The 22819-nt window shown below is 38.0% G+C and overlaps 1 protein-coding gene across 8 annotated transcripts in view; it reads right to left on the reverse strand.

Moving 5' to 3' along the window:
• The window catches only part of PRDM5 (PR/SET domain 5), a 238818-nt gene that overhangs the window by 54971 nt on the left and 161028 nt on the right, over positions 1–22819 (reverse strand). For 4 of the 8 annotated variants that reach the window (XM_054554414.2, XM_054554413.2, XM_002815096.6 and 1 more), the window contains one exon: positions 14477–14562. The exons of 3 other annotated variants lie outside the window; for them this stretch is intronic. In XM_054554414.2, coding sequence (XP_054410389.1) covers positions 14477–14562 — 86 coding nt within the window. Of the gene's footprint in view, positions 1–10108; positions 10331–14476; positions 14563–22819 lie in introns of those variants that run through there. One more of the 8 variants, XM_054554415.2, reaches the window with a different exon arrangement.

The raw sequence follows: 22819 nt of genomic DNA on the forward strand, positions 1-22819 counted from the left end.
CATGCCTATGTCCTGAATGGTAATGCCTAGGTTTTCTTCTAGGGTTTTTATGGTTTTAGGTCTAACATTTAAGTCTTTAATCCATCTTGAATTGATTTTTGTATAAGGTGTAAGGAAGGGATCCAGTTTCAGCTTTCTACATACACTGTTGGTGGGACTGTAAACTAGTTCAACCCTTGTGGAAGTCAGTGTGGCGATTCCTCAGGGATCTAGAACTACAAATTCCATTCGACCCAGCCATCCCATTACTGGGTATATACCCAAAGGACTATAAATCATGCTGCTATAACGACACATGCACACGTATGTTTATTGCCGCATTATTCACAATAGCAAAGACTTGGAACCAACCCAAATGTCCAACAATGATAGACTGGATTAAGAAAATGTGGCACATATACACCATGGAATACAATGCAGCCATAAAAAATGATGAGTTCATGTCCTTTGTAGGGACATGGATGAAATTGGAAATCATCATTCTCAGTAAACTATCGCAAGAACAAAAAACCAAACACCGCATATTCTCACTCATAGGTGGGAATTGAACAATGAGAACACATGGACACAGGAAGGGGAACATCACACTTCGGGGACTGTTGTGGGGTGGGGGGAGGGGGGAGGGATAGCAATGGGAGATATACCTAATGCTAGATGACGAGTTGGTGGGTGCAGCGCACCAGCATGGCACATGTATACATATGTAACTTACCTGCACATTGCGCACATGTACCATAAAACCTAAAGTATAATAATAATAATAATAATAATAATAATAATAAAAGAAAAAAAAGTAAATAAAAAAAAAAAAAAGGCTTGAGCTTGAAGAATTGTACATAGTCCATGCTGTGGCCTGAGGTGTCTGCCCACCTGAGCTTCATCTGTCAGGTGTGTCAGGCAGATAAGTAAGGTGAGAGTGGCTTCATCAGAGGATCACAGATCTCTGGCTTCCTTCTGTGGCGAGTATACCTCTAAAAACAAACTCTTCAGAGCCAGATGACAAGAATGGTCCAGACAGGCAACCAGGGAAAGCCGGGCCCAGTATACATCAATGCAGAGCATCAAGTTCAGAGTAATAGGTGTACAGTTGCTTATTCCTGCCTAGACAGATAGAACTGCCTCCCACATGGGGTAAAATGTGGAAATGCAGAGAAACACATGCAACTGAAGAAGACAACCAGAGCAACAAGGAACAGCAACTGAGAGCTAAGAGAGAGCCATGCCAAAGACTCCAGGACCTCGGAGTAGGCCTGGTAACAGTTATATACTTGGGACCCAGTACTTTCCCATGCCATCACTTGGCATACTTGGGATTATGTGTTACTTAAAATAATGTCCTTAGTGTCCATCTTTCCTGACAGACACAAGCAGAGCCTGTGACACTACAGCTGCTGGCACACAGTTGGGCACATCACAAACATCTGATGAATGCACGCACTCTTGCCTTCTCATACCTTGTCAAGTCTTTAGTGAGAAGGAATTGCTGATTAGAAAAGAATTAAACTTATGAGTGACTCCCAGCTCCACTGAAGGTAGAGACAATGTCTGATTTGTGTACTGCTATAGTTCCAGCTCTTAGCACACTGTAGTCATTTAATCAATGTTTGTTGAATAAATAAATGAAGGGATTCATATATCTTATCTAGCTATATATTTGTTGAGTTAATTTGGTAAATTTAATAATTTGCTTCTGACATAATTTCACTTCATTCCTTCAACAAACCTAATAACTCACTAGATGCCAGGCACACAGCTGCTAAGGAAAAAGAGATGCGAGCTACAATTCCTGTCCACATGAAAGTCACAACCTCAAAAGGAGAAACATATAAACAAATTATAACAATAAGTTTTCTAAATTCAAAAACAGAGGCTTGTGTATTTAAAACAGCTTTAGTTAGAGAGCATTAACAAAGAAAGTCCCAAATAGGGAACGTCCCAACCAACCTCCTAATCTTAAGCAGAGATCACCCATGCTTGAGTTTGTCAGATCATCAACCTCAACAGCAAGAATTACCTTCCTGATACCCCCAAACAAGTATCATTCTGATTACAGTAGTACTGCTAGATAACTCAGTTTCAGACTCTTCCATTGTCATTCAATGTTCTGTAAAGCATTAAGGAGAAAACTGTATAATGGTGATGAACCTATTCACTTTAGCCATCCTAATATGACACTAATTATAAGGCCAATTACTTAAAAGGAAAGCTCTTAATTTAACTTATTTATATAGATTTCAGTGTTATATAAGCAAATTTGCCATCAGATTTTGGAACTACAGATTAAATAGTATGTAAGTATAATGAGAGCCTTTAAGTTCACACTTTCCTGGGTCTCCCAAATCTTTTTCAGAATACTATAAGCCTTTCTAAACAACTGATTGATAGTATATTTTTTAAAACTGAATTGTAAGATGTGTATTTTCCAAAAACAAAATACAACTCCCATTGGTAAATGGTGATATTGAGGTACAAACGCTAACTTCTCTTTGGGAACATTTAGTAAGTGCTCACTTTAGCGCTCTGTCCATAAATGTTTATCATTTAAAATATAGAAGAATATTACACAATTAAAATTGTACTTATTCAGCATTATGTAATATTTAGTACTTGTTCTAGTTATCTATTGCTACATAATAAACCATCCAAAACTTAATACATTATTATTGTTTATGGTTTAATATTTGTTTATTTTAATTATTTGTTTAATGATATAAAATAACATTATTTTTCATGGTTTTGTGGATTAACCGGGTTCCGCAACAGTTTTCACTTGGAGTCTTTCTTGCAGTTGCAGTCAGTTGGCTGCAGCTGAAGTTATCTGAAGGCTCAACTAAGCTAGAAAGCCAAAATGGCTTGCTCAGATGGCTGGCAGTACACGTTGGCTATTGTGTGGCATGCCTATCTGGCCTCTCCACATTACTTGGGGTCCTCACAACATGGTGGTTGGTCCCAAGAGATACAGACAAAAGTTCAAAGCTTCTTCTTTTCCAGCCTCGGAGGTCCTAGAACATCACTTCTGCTGCATTCTATTGTCCAAGCAAGTCATTGTGCCCAGCTCAGACTGAAGGAAAGGGAAACTGGACTGTACTTGTTAATGTAAAGAGCAGCATGTGCACACAGGGAGGAAAGAGATTACCGGCGCCATCTTGGAGACTACCTTATTACACCATTATTCCAACTAATGCACATTATGTTCTAGATGGGTAGTACCAGCTTCCCCTCTCCACAAAAAGTTCAAGTTAGGCAAAGACATATAGAATGAGAATGCAAATACCATTTAAAAAACTAGAAAAATCACAGCCAATGCCTCTAGTCAGTTCAATCCCTCACATCAATGTAACTCTACTCTTGTAACCTTAACTATAGTAAAACAGAATTTTGTTCCACAAAAGACTTTTGTCTATTTTCCTATGGGATAATTAACCAATCCAAAAAAATTGTCAGGAGAATGAAATCCAGTTTACTTTAAAATTTCACCTTGTACTCTCAAAGCCTATCAAAATCCAGAGAACCATGAACTAGCATGCCTGGACCCAAAGTCCTTATTTCAGGAACATCATTTGGCATGCCAAAAAAGTATTCCTAACTGGGAAATTTAAAACTTTCTTTTCTGGTGATATTTAAGATAGCTGACTGGCTCATGGGCAGAAGTTACACAGAGATTAAGAATAGAGGGCACTCTGCCAAGTGGGTTGATGACCATCAGAAAGAATTTTCACAAAGGAGAAATGAAGAAAAAGTAAGGGGGTAATGATGCTGTCGGTCTCTGAAAGGAAAGTGATTTTTCAAGTGGTCTGATTTTCCCTTTTACAAAAGAAAATGCCATTGTGATAGAATAAGAATGCTCAATTTCATGCAGGTATATATTTGGAGCCAAATAAAATACAATGGTATTTTAAAGTCATTTATCTTAAATGATTCCCTGGCAAGGCATATAAAATTCCCCAGGAAATATATGGGTTCTAGAAACAATAAAAGATTCACTAATTCCAAAACTGAATTAAAGATATTTTCAAACAGTGACAATGAGGCATATTCTCTTGTTTCTATAGGACAAAAGCTGATGAAGTTTAGAAATTCTAAAAATGTTAAATTTTCTCCAAAATCATAATAAACTATTCTTAAAAGTTATTAAATTTGTACATCTCTTCTTCTTATCCAGACATTAAAAACAGAAATAGCTATTAGTGCTCCTCAGGCACTTAACCCAGATAATTGTGAATCCAGTACCTGCCCCTCCCCTCCTTCCTCTCTAAACCCACAAGCTGCTCTTCCTATCTCTATGTGGAAAATCGCAGTACCCCAAAATGCCCCTGGTAGGCATCCTAGATTCATCTGTGACTCCTCCCTATTCTTCACCACCTATACTGAGTATGTCTAAACCTTGTCCAAACTTTGTCAATACTTATCTCAAAGGTGTCCCTCATATATGTGCCTGACTCTCAGATCCTATGGCCATCTCATGTGGGTCCCTATTTCTGCTCACCTGGCTCCATCGTGTCTCCTGACTGGGCCTCCCTGACTCAAGTGCTGCTTCCTTCAATTCTTGCTGGAGAATGATTCAGAGCAACCTTTCTAAGAGATAGAACTGATAATGTCACTCCTCTACTCAAAACCAAACCAAACACACACAATAAAATGTTTTCACAATTCATACCAACTCCTCAATCTCAGCCTGTCTCAACATAAGTCATCCTTCAACATGTATCCTCAAACTCAGTTACAGTGGACAGGCCACCCTTACTGTATCTGTAGGTGTGCAGTTTGCTTATGCAGTCACATTTTTTCTGGCCTGCCCTCTACCATACTCCTTCAAACACAACTCAAATATCATCCTCTATCTCTAGTCCTGGAATCCACTAGCCCTCTCAATCCGATTCAACCAACTTGCTTTTGCATGTTTCCTAAGCTTTTTTATGCATGCCTCCTAATGTGTCCATGAGGATTTCAAGCTGATTCTCACCCTTAAAAGACTCCTTTCTGTTCTCAACCAAGGCTGCATATCCTCTACATGATGCTTCTGGAGCTAGGAAAATTCTTCTTGCCTTTTCCTCCCTTTAGCATACAGCAGCCCTCACTCCTCCTGCCTTAACATCTTAATTCAAATAGAATGAACCCTTTTCTTTTTCCTTCAACATCATGCTTACACTCACTCACATGGTTCATCAGCTTGATGTATTGGTCAAAATTTTTGGGGGATAATTTTCAAATCCTACATCAATAGATCACCCAAAGCCTCTAGATAAATTCAAAAGTGTCTGATACCTAGGAACTCTGAGATACCCACCCTCATTTGGACTCAGAGACTCACGGTCGCACTGCATGGTGTCAAGGGAAAGTGCGAAAGGCACAGGTCTGTTAAACCCAGACCTACAATCTGAACAACCTGAGGATCAGGGATAAGAAATTTCAGGAAATAAAATTGATAAAATATAAAACAATATAACAGACTTGCTGTTACTTGTAACCACTGGCAATTCCATTTTAATTTTGTAAGAACTAATTTGGCTGTTTCTGCAAACAAGGCTGGAGAGAACTGCGATCTTAGAAACCTGAAACCTGTATAAGCTAATTGGGTTTTTGAAATGTGTTCAAAAGGCAGAGTTTCTGAAATAACTTTCTAATTGGTCCAGGTGCCTTCCATGTTGAAATCAAAATGGGTTATACAAGACATGAAGTTTTCTATGGTAAACAGTTACAAACAACAATTTCTTTTGAACCTAATGTTTATAAAATGGGTATTTATGAGCTTGTGTCCTAACTCAAATGAGTGACTGTTTTGGCTCAATGTGTCTAATGCAATAAAAACATAAGCTCTATAATTTCCAGACGATCTATAGTTCCTAAGACTAAAATGGATTTGAGGCACTGGACACAAAGAGTTCAGCAACTGGCATTTCTCTACCTCAGTGTAATTTGGAGTGGTAAAGCAGACCTTTGAGACAAAGACAACAGAGATAAGAAGGGAAAGGTCTGGCAGCATACTTGGGGTACCCCCAAGGCCCAAGGCCTTGGAAAAATTCAAATCTTTAAACCAAATCTTGGTTTAAAGCTACAGTGTGAAAACTAAGATAATCTTGGCCAGGTGTGGTATTTCTCACCTATAATCCCAACACTTTGGGAGGCTGAGACCAAAAGATCACCTAAGCCTAGGAGCTCAAGACCAGGCTGGGCAAGATAGCAAGATCCTGTCTCCACAAAAATTTAAAAACTTAGCCAGGCATTGTGGTGCATGCCTGTAGTCTCAGCTACTCAGGAGGCTGAGACTACAGGACCACTGAACCCAGGAGTTCAAGGTTGCAGTACACTATGATGGCACCACTACACTCCAGTCTGAGCAGCAGAGCAAGACCCTCTCTCAAAAAAAAAAAAAATATTCCCCAAAAGAGGACCTGCTCCCTCCAAATAGCTCTCTCCTCCACCACGCAAGCAAAGAACAAAGACCATGAATGGGACAGGAAAAGGTAGATCTAGAAAGGGATGAGAAACGGCTCCAAATGCCAGTGCCCTGAGGGCAAGTTTGCTGAGGCCGCCAGGGTCTGACTGCATCCTAGGAAACAGAGCCCCTTTAGAGAAACCATAGCAAAATAGCCTAAGTTCACATAGGGCCTCTAAATAGGGGTGCTTCCCTGACTGAATGGAGGAGCTAACTGGACATGGAATGTAAGGAGTTCTGCTTTTATCAGCTCCTGGGCAGGAAATTAATCTAGAATTAAGTGGGAAAAGTTATCCTCAAAAACCCTACACAGTTAAAAATAAATCACTGCTCATAGGATGTGGAAAGCCACAAAGAACATCACCCCCAGCTTAGTAATGACAAAAAGCTGAAAAATTTACAGTCATTCTTTTAAGCTTAAGGTCATGAAACATTTTATGCGCTAAGGTCACAAGACAATCAGATGAACTAAATGTCAAAAAAAAAAATGGAACACAGAATAGCCTCACATTTGTCAAAGGAAGAGAGAACTGTCACAAAATGGGTAGGAAAAAAACAAGTGATGGTTGATTCCTTAAGGATTGTGGACTAGCATTCAGGTTAGAAACCTGGGGGCCCTGGCACATGGAAAGTCCACAGCCACTCATCTCTTTTCCACTGGCTCCATCAGCGTTCGTAAGAAAGATTAGAGGCAGGGCAGGATACCTTAGAGAGCCCCCAGGTGGCACAGACAAGGTCTGAGGGTGGAGTAGGAGTAATTGAAGGAACCCATCTGCTTTCTGTCCCTGTGCTGCATGAATACAAGGTGATGAGCAGCGGCTGCCAGGGAGCAGCACAAACCACCCAGGCCACAGACCTGCCTCACACAGGAAACAAAAGCCTTCTGCCTCTGAGTGAGGAGGGAGACACCTGCCATGTCCCATATGTCACTCTGCTTTGACAGGAGGCAAAAGCTACCAGCTGCTGGGGGTGGAACATGAAACTCGCAGGTGCTCTGGTCCAGGCAACGACCCATGGCCTCTGGAGAGAGACAGAACCTGACTACATATCCTGCACTGACACCAAGGAGAGGGGCAGAAAACGTGCTGTTGCCCAAGAACCCCAGTGATCCACAGGAGAGGTCTGCTGCTGCGGAAAGAGGGGCAGAAACCTCTTTCTCCTGACTTCTTAATGATTGCCATTCTAACTGGTGTGAGATGGTATCTCATTGTGGTTTTGATTTGCATTTCTCTGATGGCCAGTGATGATGAGCATTTTTTCATGTGTCTTTTGGCTGCATAAATGTCTTCTTTTGAGAAGTGTCTGTTCATATCCTTTGCCCACTTTTTGATGGGGTTGTTTTTTTCTTGTAAATTTGTTTGAGTTCATTGTAGATTCTGGATATTAGCCCTTTGTCAGATGAGTAGGTTGTGAAAATTTTCTCCCGTTTTGTAGGTTGCCTGTTCACTCTGATGGTAGTTTCTTTTGCTGTGCAGAAGCTCTTTAGTTTAATTAGATCCAATTTGTCAATTTTGGCTTTTGTTGCCATTGCTTTTGGTGTTTTAGACATGAAGTCCTTGTCCATGCCTATGTCCTGAATGGTAATGCCTAGGTTTTCTTCTAGGGTTTTTATGGTTTTAGGTCTAACGTTTAAGTCTTTAATCCATCTTGAATTAATTTTTGTATAAGGTGTAAGGAAGGGATCCAGTTTCAGCTTTCTACATATGGCTAGCCAGTTTTCCCAGCACCATTTATTAAACAGGGAATCCTTTCCCCATTGCTTGTTTTTCTCAGGTTTGTCAAAGATCAGATAGTTGTAGACATATGGCGTTATTACTGAGGGCTCTGTTCTGTTCCATTGATCTATATCTCTGTTTTGGTACCAGTACCATGCTGTTTTGGTTACTGTAGCCTTGTAGTATAGTTTGAATTCAGGTAGCATGATGCCTCCAGCTTTGTTCTTTTGGCTTAGAATTGACTTGGCGATGCAGGCTCTTTTTTGGTTCCATATGAACTTTAAAGTAGTTTTTTCCAATTCTGTGAAGAAAGTCATTGGTAGCTTGATGGGGATGGCATTGAATCTAGAAATTACCTTGGGCAGTATGGCCATTTTCACAATATTGATTCTCCCTACCCATGAGCATGGAATGTTCTTCCATTTGTTTGTGTCCTCTTTTATTTCATTGAGCAGTGGTTTGTAGTTCTCCTTGAAGAGGTCCTTCATGTCCCTTGTAAGTTGGATTCCTAAGTATTTTATTCTCTTTGAAGCAATTGTGAATGGGAGTTCACTCATGATTTGGCTCTCTGTCTGTTATTGGTGTATAAGAATGCTTGTGATTTTTGCACATTGATTTTGTATCCTGAGACTTTGCTGAAGTTGCTTATCAGCTTAAGGAGATTTTGGGCTGAGACAATGGGGTTTTCTAGATATACAATCATGTTGTCTGCAAACAGGGACAATTTGATTTCCTCTTTTCCTAATTGAATACCCTTTATTTCCTTCTCCTGTCTAACTGCCCTGGCCAGAACTTCCAACACTATGTTGAATAGGAGTGGTGAGAGAGGGCATCCCTGGCTTGTGCCAGTTTTCAAAGGGAATGCTTCCAGTTTTTGCCCATTCAGTATGATATTGGCTGTGGGTTTGTCATAGATAGCTCTTATTATTTTGAGATACATCCCATCAATACCTAATTTATTGAGAGTTTTTGGCATGAAGCATTGTTGAACTTTGTCAAAGGCCTTTTCTGCATCTATTGAGATAATCATGTGGTTTTTGTCTTTGGTTCTATTTATATGCTGGATTACATTTATTGATTTGCGTATATTAAACAACAGGTGCTGGAGAGGATGTGGAGAAATAGGAACACTTTTACACTGTTGGTGGGACTGTAAACTAGTTCAACCATTGTGGAAGTCAGTGTGGCAATTCCTCAGGGATCTAGAACTAGAAATACCATTTGACCCAGCCATCCCATTACTGGGTATATACCCAAAGGACTATAAATCATGCTGCTATAAAGACACATGCATGCGTATGTTTATTGCGGCACTATTCACAATAGCAAAGACTTGGAACCAACCCAAATGTCCAACAATGATCGACTGGATTAAGAAAATGTGGCACATATACACCATGGAATACTATGCAGCCATAAAAAATGATGAGTTCATGTCCTTTGTAGGGACATGGATGAAATTGGAAATCATCATTCTCAGTAAACTATCGCAAGGACAAAAAACCAAACACCACATGTTCTCACTCATAGATGGGAATTGAACAATGAGAACACATGGACACAGGAAGGGGAACATCACACTCTGGGGACTGTTGTGGGGTGGGGGGGGAGGGGGGAGGGATAGCATTAGGAGATATAACTAATGCTAAATGGCGAGTTAATGGGTGCAGCACACCAGCATGGCACATGTATACATATGTAACTAACCTGCACATTGTGTACATGTACCCTAAAACTTAAAGTATAACAATAATAATAAAAAAAAGACTACCTAATGGGTACAGTGTACACTGCTCAGGTGACAGGTGCACCAAAATCTCAGAAATCAACACTTGAGAATTTATCTATGTAACCAAAAAACACTAGTACCTCCAAAACTGAAATAAAAATTAATTATTTTAAATATAACAAAAAAAGAAAGAAAGAAACCTCTTTCTCATGCCCCAAACGTCTTTCTCATGCCCAAACCTCTTTCTCATGCCCCAAACCTTCTACTCTAAAGATACAAGGTGGAGCTCACCTGCCACAGCCAGTAGGGTCAGGAAACCATCCATCCGCTAGGCCTGTGCTGTCCAACAGAGCTTTCTGTGGTGACCGTAGTGTCCTATATCTGTGCTACAGAATACCGTAGTAACCAGACACAAGTGCCTATAGAGCACCTGAGAAGTGGCTAATGTGACTGAAAAAGTAAATATTTAATTGTATTTAATTGGATTTAATTAAAATTTAAATTTTGATAGCCACATGTAGCTAGTGGTTAGGACACTGCCGCTGACCCTGAGTGGAGTCAGAGGCAGGAGCCACCTAACACTATGGTAGAGGCAGAAATGCTGATAAAGCCACAACCCTGAGACTCAGGTACAGAGCACCTGCCCAACTAATGCTAGAGCAGGGGCCCCAGGAAAGCCCTCTGGCCTACTTAAGTCTCATGCCTAGTAACAAGCACCAGCAGGCTACTGCCAGTGGATGGACAAAGGCAGAGAGAGAGAAACATGTTCTGTGGCAAAGGTACACAGGATCTGCCAAAACCTGATGGTGAGGAAGGATCCTTAAGAAAAGCCTGCTGAGTGTCCAGGCCTCACATGAAGAACACAGCAGCAGCAGCCCACCCTCTGGAGAAGCTTATAGCAACAACAAACCCCAAACCTAGCTTAGCCACTGGCCAGACTGACTCAAGCCCTCACTCACATTAACGGCCTAGCAGAAGAAGAAGTATACCTATTTCCAGGCATAAGCAGTATTTACTTTAGTCTCCAATTAGACTTAGAGACTTAGTTTCTTTTACACACATACACACACACATACACACGCAAACAGACATTCAATCAAATATTATGTTACACTTGAAAAGCAAACTCCTGCAACCTTCCCACTCATTATCAAGAGACAGAATAGTCAAAACATTTAAAAATAAATTTGCATTTATTTTTAAATGCAAATTTGAAACTGAAATGTGTTATGGCCCAAATGTAATAGTATCTTTTTTGAACTGAGTCTTACAGGGTCTTACCCTGTCATTTAGGCTGAAGTGCAGTGGCACAGTCATAGCTCACTGCAGCCTTGAACTCCTGGCCTCAAGCAATCCTCCCACCTCAGCCTCCCAAAGTGCTGGAAATACAGAAATGAGCCACTGTGCCAGGCCTTATGGAAACTATTTTTAAAAATCCAAGTGAAAATGCTAGAGATGAAAAACATAATATCAAAAATGCACTCCTTCAATAGGCAGACTGAGCACAACAGAGGTAGAAAAATCAATGAAATTGAAAATATCAATAGAAATTAGAAACACAGAGAAAAACACTGAGATTTTTTTTTAAAATGCAAATGAAACAAAAAGAGAACAGGGCACTCAAGAGCTCTGGAATAATATCAAATAGTCTAACATGTGTAACTGGTGTCCCATAAGAAGACAGAAAGAAAGGGACAAAACAAATTTGAAAAAAAAAATGGCCAAGAATTTTCTGAAATTTAACTAAAGATAGTGGACTACAGATCTAAGCTGCAAAAATACAATGAAAAACACAACTAGGTACAACATAGCAAGAGCTGAAAACCAAATATAAAGAGAATATACTGAAGGAAATAAAATCACCAGCCTTCACCTCAAACCCTGGTCTCTCCATGAAAGGTCAATGATTAATTGGATTTTGGAAAAATTATCTCCCACATCTGGGGCTCTTACTGCACCCTATAGGCAATAACTAGAGAGTAAATGGCTTTGTGTTCCTCCTAGAAAGCATTCGTGCAGTCACCACAGAATGTAAACCTGGAGGTACAGGCCTGACACGGCATCTTGGGTTGTCTCACCAAAACTTCCTAAAGATGTACCTTACTGAATTAGATAGCTTATTTTTTTCCTGTTGTTGTTAAAATGGAATTAAAAACTTTTCAAATAGGACCAAAAATGTCTGGGAATTAGAGCTATCTAAATGCTTATGTAATGTGAATGCAAAATTGAAACTGAAATGTGTTATGGCCCAAATGTAATAGTATCTTTTTTGAATGGAGTCTTACAAAATGCAAATAATACTGGGAAAATATGACCTTGCAGAGGTTGTTCCTCTAGAACATTTTTTTTAAATCTCTTTTGAGTTTTAATAATAGTTTGATTGTACTAGCTGATAACCTTAGCAGGCTTTTGAAAATTTGAACTAATATGCAAAGATTATCTGTATTTATTCAATGCTTAGGAAACAGGATTTTCAAAATAAAACTGTTTGGGTAAAATATTAAAAAAATGCATGAAAAAGGAAAATTAAAAAAGAGTTTGAGGTAAAACCCAAAAGGCTTACGCATATTTACCCTGTTCCTTGGATCTTCTACTCATTGTGGGGGATCCTGCCTAAAATCCTGGGTGCTTCTGGTCTATAAATTCTCTTGAGTTCCCTTAGTCAAAGCCTAGAATTTGTTTTCTTTTTGTGCAGTTAATGTCAGAAACTTCTGACAAGAGACCATCTGCAACTGAATACTTTGGAGACAGTGTTGGGATCCTTAAATCGAGGTTCAGAAATTCAAAAGAATATGGGACTTTTAAATTGGGGGTCATTACTGTAATTTGTTTAGTGTGGAAATATACCAGAAAATATATGAGACAGTGGAATGAAAAAATATTCAATTAAATAATAGGCAAAAAATTGCAAATGGTCTTTGTAGCCAGTCTCCCTAGGTTCAAATCTCAACTCTGCCACTTACTTGTTTGTGCCTCAGTTTCTTGTTTTACAAAAATAAATCATAATAACAGCTACCTCACAGAGTTGTTGTGAAGCTTAAATGAATTAATAAATTTGAAGGCCTAAAAGAGTACTGGCGTGTAATTAGTGATTTTTGTGTTTATTTTTATTCATCTTAACTATCTGTATTATTCTCATTAATAACTTTATATTGAAATGAAGTAAAAAAACAAATTAATTGAATTGGAAATGTCTCACCTTTTTGAGAAAACCCAAAAGATATTTTTTCCTGCAGTGATTTAAACAGCTTCTTCTGTGTTGTAATCATGTCTATCTTCAGTAATCAAGTAAAACAACATCATATGTAAATTTCTGTCAATATCACTGGTTTCTATTAAGAGGAACCAGGGCTCCTTTGCCTTTTTGTCAGCATCTTTTAAATAAATACATTATTGATACATCTGTGACAACTGCTCACATGTAAAATAACCTCCTAATCTAAAGCTAATTTAAACCTCTTTCATAATACTCATTGTGAAATATTTTGGATATTATACATTTAAATCATACTATTATAAACAGGAATATCTGTCTAATCCTTTATGGTTTATGAAGTACTTTTATATCTAGGAAGTACTCCAATTCCTAATATTCACATAATATGAATATGATACTACAAACTAGAATGAGAAACCTGCTATAGCTTTGCTTTAATGAGTGGAGAAGCTCCCTCTCTTCACCACAAAGACAAAAAGAGTATTTTCTTAAGGGGACCACAGAGGATAGCTTTTACGTGCTGCAGAACTGAAGTGGAAGGCTACAGTATTATTATACTGGGAAGAATATTATTATTATGTGTTTTCTCTAAAATTTTTATTTTATAGCTAAGGTAAAAAGTAAAATCCAGGAGAGGTTTAAATTAGAATTGTTCTAAAGGGGATTAGATAAGTCTCTTAAAATTTGAAAAAAATGTGTCATTTACATACAGACCATATGCACTTTAAAAGGCCAAACTGAAAAGAAACTGTGAAAGATAACGCAGTGAAAAGTTGTATAGAGCAAAATCAACAATAGCTATTTAAAATAATACAAAATTTCCATGTGGAAAGTTCATTTAAAGTGTCTAATTGTGCTTAAATCAAATAGTGAGCTATGAAATGGTGGGTGATGGTGAGTAAGCTGCTTACATTTTTTTAAAAGCATGTGAAACAGATGCTTGAGTCTGGAAAAGGCACAGATAACAGAATGACAATAGTCCAGTAAGAGTGTCGACAGCAAAGGAACAAAGGGCACCCTGGGAAGAATAAGCCACAGCACTAGGCATGCCCTGTGAAGCACTGAGCTATACTTCCTTATTTTCCACCTGTCCTGGTAATTTATCTGCATTGTCTTTCTTGCAAATATACTTGCTCATCAGTATTACTTAATGGCCAAATGCTGAAAAACTTGCAGACTCTATTAAAAAATGTTCCTATTAGTGGTGAATATTCTGCAAGAAAAACTTTTAAATATTGTAGTATTAAAATTTAAAAATCTATTTATCTTGCAGTTCATCACTGTATTGCCTTTATTTTGTAATATAAAGTTAAATATATTTCTTTTAAAATAGGTATGGTTTTCATGATCAATATTAATGAAACAGAATACAATCTTACCCTGGTGTGAGTACGAATGTGCATCTTCAGTCCATCATTTTTACTGAATCCTTTTTCACAGTAAGGACATTGATAGGGACGCTCACCTACAAATAAAGGAAGCCTGCATGTCAGAAAAACGTGAAGTAGCAGAACCAGTCCTGTGCTATCACTTCTCACACACTCAGATCCTGGCCACCACATATGCCCTGTGCTACTTCAAGAAGTGGCTCCAGGCACAGCAGGGCAGACCCAAGCATGGGCTGTGCAGGATAGCAGTGGACTGTGGCCTCCCCTCCTGTGGAGATGGCACTGAGCCCAGAGCACTTCCGATACTCAAAAATAAACATTTGCCAGTAGCATATTTGCTTCATATTCCTTTTAATACTTGAGCCCAAATTAAATATCCACATTTTAAGAATTTGTTAAAAATATTTTATGTTAATCAATTTGCTCTGCCACTGTACTACTCTTTAAAGGGTAATTACTTAACTGATTCATTGGCACCTTGTTTTGTTTTATTTTTTTGTTTCATATAAATGAATTTGACTCAGTTAAGGCTGTGAGTTTCAAAAGACTTTCATAAAATTGGTATATGTTCAAAAGGACCATTGGTAGTTAAACTAAATAATAATTATTCCATACTTTCTGATATAGTCAAATACCTCTCACCTAGAGGCTATAATTCTGAAAATAGCCAAGATGTTTTTCAAGACACGCACACGTATACACAGCACATTTTAAAAAAAATTCTACTGTGAAATGACAAAACTGTGACAAAATTTAATCTCCAAAAGGGATCTGAAGATGCCCTCTTGTCAAAGCCAAATTATTTAGGATGGACAGTAGCTCAAAATCACTAATTGATTTATTCTTTCATTTAACAATGTACTTACACAGCAGGATGCTAGACCCTGGCTGCAATCAAAGATCAATACAATAAAATATTTTCCTTCAGCTAATGTAAAACTTCTGTCTTCCTTTCAGAGCCAGAGGCCTTCTGACTAGCAGTGTATGTTCTTCCTCTACTCTCTCATGTTCCATTTGGTTCTGATCTTAATTCAATCTGGATATCATGTGCATTATCCCAGTCAACTCTTTTATGGGGTCAACAACGCCCCTTGTTGCTTGATCCAGTGATCACTTTTCAACAAGGCCTTCCTTGACCTCTCCCCTGTCCCTGATACTGCTTCATGAAATGGACAGCTACATTCCTGGATCTCAAGGCTGGCCCCATTGCACAACGGCCTTGCACTGTTCTCCCGAACTTTGTTTCCAGCAGAGACATCATATGGAAGCACCTGCAGTGGTGTCCCCTGCCAAGCGGCATTTTCCAGCCTCTCCTCCTTGGGGAGGAGCACCCAGGATTCTCCCTTTGGACCAGGCACTGTAAAATGGTGACAAACACCCAAAGTAGCAATAAACTAAAAACAACAATCACAACACAAACAGGAACAGGTCCCTTAAATGAGCTATCCAGACTTACCAACTTCTCTGAGACAAAATCAACTTTTGCACTAGGTAAGCTGACCTAGAATTATTGACCTTAGGATCATCGTGACTCTGGGAAGGTGTGGCTTTTCAAAGTCAGTAGGACAAAGGCTTGGCAACATCTAGGAAAAGATCATCTTATTTTAACCCTGAGTTGATAACACACGCTTATCAGAATTCCAGATCTCTATTGAGCCCCAATCTCCAAGTACACATATGTCTAACAGGTACCCTCCTTTGGGTATCTCACAAACAGCTTAAATCAGTGTGCACTGTTTTGAATTTGCGGTATTTATCCTTTGGTCTTATGCATGCTATAAATCCTGTCCTGATTAGTTGTACCACATTCACCTAGTTAGCAAATAAAAAACTTCGGAGCCATCCAAGATAACCCCCACTTTTTTACTCACTTCTCCCTCCATCCAGACTCTAAGTCATAATGATTTCACTTCTCTGATATATCTAGAATTTTTCTATTTCAGGATGATGATAAAAAATGAACGTCATAGTAACAGCAGTAACAGCATCAGCAGCAATAGTAGGAGTACAGCAGGCGCTATCATTTACTGAGATCTTAATCATTTAACCTTGAACCACAAAGGAAAAGGACAGGAAGAAAACACAGCAGAATGTGACTGCTGAATGGTGGTAGCTCCTGCATCACACAATTCCAGATAATTTTTTCATTTTCTTCTTCATAAAGTACAAAAAGTCATTTTTTAGATTTTCAAAGTTTATTTTACTTTAGTGATAGATAATAAACAAGGCTAAAATGTTTCCTTCTTATTTATTAACAATGAAATCCATCAACATATCAAATCTATATTAGGGATAAAGCATAATAAGAATAGTAACATGTTATTTTACACTTACGTAAAATTATTTTCCTAGCAAGCCTAAGATAATTTAATATTCATAGCTATTCTCTTTGTATCACATAGCTTTACGTCTGGTTTTGTTCTCCAAATACCAACAGAGAGTCCAGCAAACCAAAACAAAAGATTTGCAGTTATCAGGTAAATAATTATATGTTAATCCTAATATAATATACCAGGTTACTATTTCCTTTCATAACAGCCAAAATCCATCAAGCAAAGAAAGAAATACATAGTTAAAGACTAGTAAGGAATTTTAAAGAAGGGAACATAATAAATCCATTTCCAATTTTACCTACTATCATAATATAGGAATTCTGTCCACAGACTTAAAAAGGCTAACTTCTTTTAAGACATAGCTTTTTTTAATACTTTTTGTGGAATGTGATTGTCCTGGGTTTGAATACTGCTCATCCTCCATTCAGCTGTAACTCTGACAAGATCATCCAACGCCATTGAACCTTTGAAAAACTGGATAAATTATACCTATCCTATGAGTGCAGTGACGATGTATCCAGATTCGTCTAAAGTAGTCTCAGTTTATGCCTGTTATCCTAGAACAATATAGTAATAGCTGGTTAATTTTACATGTCAACTTGACTAGGTTAAGGGATGTGGCCAGGTAGCTGGTAAAACATTATTTCGGGGTCTGTGAAGGTGTGTCCAGAAGAGATGAGCATTTGAATTAGTAGGCTATGTAAAGAAGATCCACCCTCACCCAATGTGGGCAGGCATCATCCAATCCATTGAGGACCTGGATAGAACAAAAAGATGGAGGAACAGTGAATTAATTAATTCTCTCTTTCTCTCCTCCTCCTCCTCCTTCTTCTTTCTCTTCTCTTTTCTTTTCTTCTCCCTCATCTTTCTCTTCTTTCTTCTTCTTCTTCTCCCGGATAGAACAAAAAGGTGGAGGAACAGTGAATTAATTAATTCTCTCTCTTTCTCTCCTCCTCTTCCTCCTCCTTCTTCTTCTTTCTCTTCTCTTCTCCTTCTCCTCCTCCTTCTTCTTCTTCTTCTCTCTCTCCCTTCCTCCCTTCTTCTTCTCTCTCTCTCCCTTCCTCCCTCCCTCCATCTCTCTCCTTGATCTGAGATGACATCCATCTTCTGCCCTTGGATATGGAAGCTCCCAGTTCTCTGGCCTTCATACTCCAGTACTACATCAACAAACCTCTGCTCCTGGTTTTCAGGCCTTTGCTCTTGGACTGAGTTACATCATTGGCTCACCTGGTTTGCAGAACTTCAAACTCAGGCTATATTACACCTCTGGCTTTCCTTGGTCTCTTGAAAATGGCACATCATGGAACTTCTTGGCCTCCATAACTGTGTAAGCCAATTCCCATAATCAAGCTCCTCATATATAATATATCTATAAATACGCTATTGGTTCTTTTTCTCTGGAGAACCCTAATACAACATTACTCCCTTTCACTCTCACAAGTGTCTCAATTGGGACAATAGATACATGGTCACTTGTTATGAATGGAATTGTGCCCTCCCATACCAAATTCACATGTTTAAGTCCTAAACCCCAGTACCTTATATTGTGGCCTTACTTGGGAACTGGGTTGTTGCAAACGTTACTGGAGTAGTGTGGGCCCCTAATCAAATATGATTGATGTCCTTATAAAAAGATGGCCTTGTGAAGAGAGAGACACACAGGGAGAATGCCATGTGAAGATTGGAATTATGCCGCCACAAGCCAAGAACTATCAGAAGCCAGGAGAGAGGCCTGGAGTAGATCCTTCCCTAGCGCCTTCACAGGGAGCATGGCCATGCAAGTGCCTTGATCTCAGACTTACAGCCTCCAGAACTGAGAGGTGACACAGTTTTATTGTTTAAGCCACTCAGTTTGCGACATCTTGTTACAACAGCCCTAACAAATTAACAGTCATCCTACTTTTTTTTTTTTTTTTTTTTTTGAGATGGAGTCTCGCTCTCGCCCAGGCTGGAGTGCAGTGGCCCAATCTTGGCTCACTGCAAGCCCCGCCTCCCGAGTTCAGGTCGTTCTCTTGCCTCAGCCTCCCAAGTAGCTGGGACTACAGACGCCCGCCACCGCGCCCGGCTAATTTTTTATATTTTTAGTAGAGATGGGGTTTCACCGTGTTAGCCAGGATGGTCTTGATCTCCTGACCTCGTGATCCGCCCACCTCAGCCACCCAAAGTACTGGGATTACAGGCGTGAGCCACCGCGCCCGACCCAGTCATCCTACTCTTAACAGTGGCAATTACTCTTATCACTGATATCTACACATGTTGCCCATGAGGTCTACATAAATCACTCAGAGCACCTCTAGATGATTGGTATTTCTACCCCATGCCACCTGCCAACACTGAGCTGACATATCTAGGAAACTTGGGTAAGTTCAACTCCATTCCTTCATTCTATCCTAGAATGTACTCCAGCTTTAAAGTGCATCACCATGTAAATGGCCTTTATAAGCAATTTATTTGAAAACTATAATGTGTAGTTTGCAAATCAGCTTAGACTCTACATTAAACTTCTACCCTCTTGGTTGGAGGATGTTTAGGGCAATCCTGCCTCTCTTTTGGACTCCATGGACAAAGCTATCTGCTGTCCCACACAATTGGAACCTGAAGGTTACCTGTGCAGTCAACATGTTAATAACTACTAAAGTCATTTTCCTAATTTGCATATTAAAGATAAATTGTTATTCTTAGGTTTTCTTCACATTATGCATATGATATTTGCCTTCATTATTTCAAATTACTGTGAAGAATGTTTCTAGGAAATATTTTCACCTACACATAAAATGATCCTGAGGAGAACAAAAACTTATCTTTAATTTTAGTCAACTCTAAGAACACAGGTCACAGTCAGTACATGGGCTCTGATGTACAATGTGATCCAACTTCAAATAACTACTATGTTTTAATATCTCAGGTATATTTAGACACTATCTTTATTTTGCTTAGGCTAGTCACAGTATTCAAATTCTAACTAACATGTAAATTAATCTGAAAATTAGCCAAAAAAGTAGCTAAAAACAAATCTAAATGGAAATAATAACAATAGCTAAAATGTATAGAGTCTACTATAAGGTTCTGTTCTACAGTTCAGAATGCTTAACACACATTAGCAATTTTAATTCTTTCAACAATATTATAATCTAAGTATTCATATCCCTAGTTTACAAATGAGGAAAGTAAGGCACAGAAAGGATAAGTAATTTTCTCAAGATGACATAGCTTCTTACATAGTGGAGGCCAAGTTTGAACCCACTCTTAACCTCATGCCATCACATAAATTAGTAATATGACTAGCATTTTGTGTAAATTGGGTTAGACTTTCTAAAGTTAATGACAAAAACTCTGCTTCTGGCAATAGCAGTTAACATTAACCAGATCTTTCTGGCTGGTAGATTCCAGCATTCTTTTGGTTATCAACGCTCACCAAGAAAAAGTAGGGGGCAGATTAGGAATGTGTGTTATGTCTTAAAGCAGTTCCCAAGTGAATCCAAATACTAACATAATAATAAGCTGTGTCTTGAGGACTACATACATGTAGGCATTTTCAACGTTTAGAAGGGAAATACAATATTGGTAAATATGACATACCATCCTATGAGATTTAGGTATTAGATTAATAAAATAGATTTAGTGAGCACAGCAGCATAAATAATAATATTTACATATACACATAAGAGAAAATATTTTTCATTTAACTAAGGGAAAATAAATGATTTCTTTGCATCTCTTTCTTTAAATTATGTGCTGACACTGAATAACATTGAAAGCCACAGTGTTTTCTTTGAACAACACATCAAGGAACAAACAGAAGCATGATGGTAACTATAAAAAGTTGATTCTGGTTGACTTTTAAAGGTGCCACAAAGTGGATACTCCATGAAGCTAATGTACTCATTCATTAAATGGACTTTTTTTTTTTTTAGCATGTATTCATTCATTAAATGGACTTTTTTTTTTTTTAGCACATACCATCTTCTAGTTACTGTCCTGGGCTTTGAGAATGCAGTTGTGAATAGTTTCACAAAATCACTGTCTCTTCAATTTTACTAGTGTAATGAGTAAGACAAGAAAAAGTTAAAGAAAATACATAAGATAATATCAGATGTTGATAAATTATACAAAACAAGGATATACGCTTAAGAAAGATATCTGGGCTGGAGAAGTGGGCAGGTGAAAGACTTAGCTAAAGTCATTAGCAAAGGCAAAATAACTGAATAAATGCAGTTCCTTAATGCCAATTTAACATTATTCAGACAGACTTCTTGTAGCTCTTCATCTCTGAATTGGAGGTACTTTAACTTACTCGGCTTGAAGTAAGTGTCTCCAAATTCTCACTGCTGAAACACCCGAGATGGAAGTAACTTAAAAGCTACATTATTTGAAATGTGTGTGGGGGATATTCAGAACACGGCTTTAGAAAATTGGAGCTAGCCTTCCAAAGGCAGCTAGTAGTAATGAAAGGGAACATCTGGCTGCCACATAGAACACCTTACTTGACTTGAGCCCAGCCTGGCCCCAACAATCTACCTTGAGCCTTTGACAAAGAAAATATATTATGATGACAACCATCTACTAGCAAGTATGGCTAATAACAATAGGAAAAAAATCAAATCCTAGTTTAATATATGCCTTTCAGATTAAAATTTATATATGTTACCATATAGATGTTCCATATAGATGGAATATAATTTTAATTAAAGGCATCAGAAGAATTCTACCCCTCACCAAAGGATTAACATACTGATACTAAAAGAGCATCTTAAGAAAATTTGTGAAGGCAGTTTAGGATAACATGAATCTCACTGATAAAATGATCCTAAAGCCACATCACTGAATATCCATCTACTACTATGTAACCACCTCAATATTCAACATCTTGACACAAATCCTTTCAAAAAAATCTATGTTTACAATACATGAAATTAATAAAGAAAAACCTTGCAAATCACTTTAATCTTGATAATCTTAAATTAGAACATGGATTTAATTCAAGAAGTGAACCTGACTACTCTAGCAGAGGCATAGAAATCAAACTTTTTGTTCATGCTACTAAATACACTGAATTAATATGTTAATAATGACCATGATCAAACTTGAAGATTAAAAAATGCAAAATTGTGAAGATGATAAATTATGTGTCATGTATATATTACCACAATTTTTTTAAAAAGTGTACAGCCAATGTGCCCTATGCTTTGAAACATTTTATAAACAAGCAGCAAAGCTTAATATGTAATATATATATATATTTAATTATCTGGATAATATAAAAAGACCATTTTCAAAAAGCACTTTAATAACGTTAACTTGTCATTTAATATATTTAGAAAACCAATGTAGATTTCAAAGAACTCATAATTCCTTGAAAATATGAAAAGATGTACAAACAGAAAATGTAATTTAAAATGGAATAAAGTCAAACTCATTTATTTTCAGTGAATCCAAACTAAATAATGTTTAAAGATTTTGGAACCATAGCTTTACTTCTTACTTTGAGTTTTCTAACAGAAATCAGTTTTAGAGATGGCAACACTTTCAAGTGAAAAAGCAAACCTCAAAAGTGTATATTTCATGAAAAATACCTGAGATCGTTCCACATGGTTGAACTTTAAAATATATGTATTATATGGGAATTCTTTAGAAGAACTTTACATTTTTTTCCATGAATATCAGGGGACTAGCTTATTTTGCTTTTGTAGACTAGGAAATGGTTACAAAACAGCAAACTGAACCATTCTAGATGAAAATTAAACCAAAAATGTAATTGTGAAAGCACCACCCAATTACTTTTCCAATCCCACCATTCCAATCCCTTCAATTTATGGAGTATCTAATAAATTAGAAGTACACCACAGAGAGAAGTGAAATGCTACACTGACAAATAGGAGTAGCTCAAGTTCATTCTTGGCATCTTTCTGTAATTGAAATACTTTTTTTCCCCGCAGCAAAAAGAGCCATGAAACCCCACCAACCTCACTGAACCCCACCTTATTCCTCTTGGAATGCTCCT

Source organism: Pongo abelii, chromosome 3 (assembly GCF_028885655.2).
Source record: "Pongo abelii isolate AG06213 chromosome 3, NHGRI_mPonAbe1-v2.0_pri, whole genome shotgun sequence".
Classification (NCBI taxonomy): domain Eukaryota; kingdom Metazoa; phylum Chordata; class Mammalia; order Primates; family Hominidae; genus Pongo; species Pongo abelii.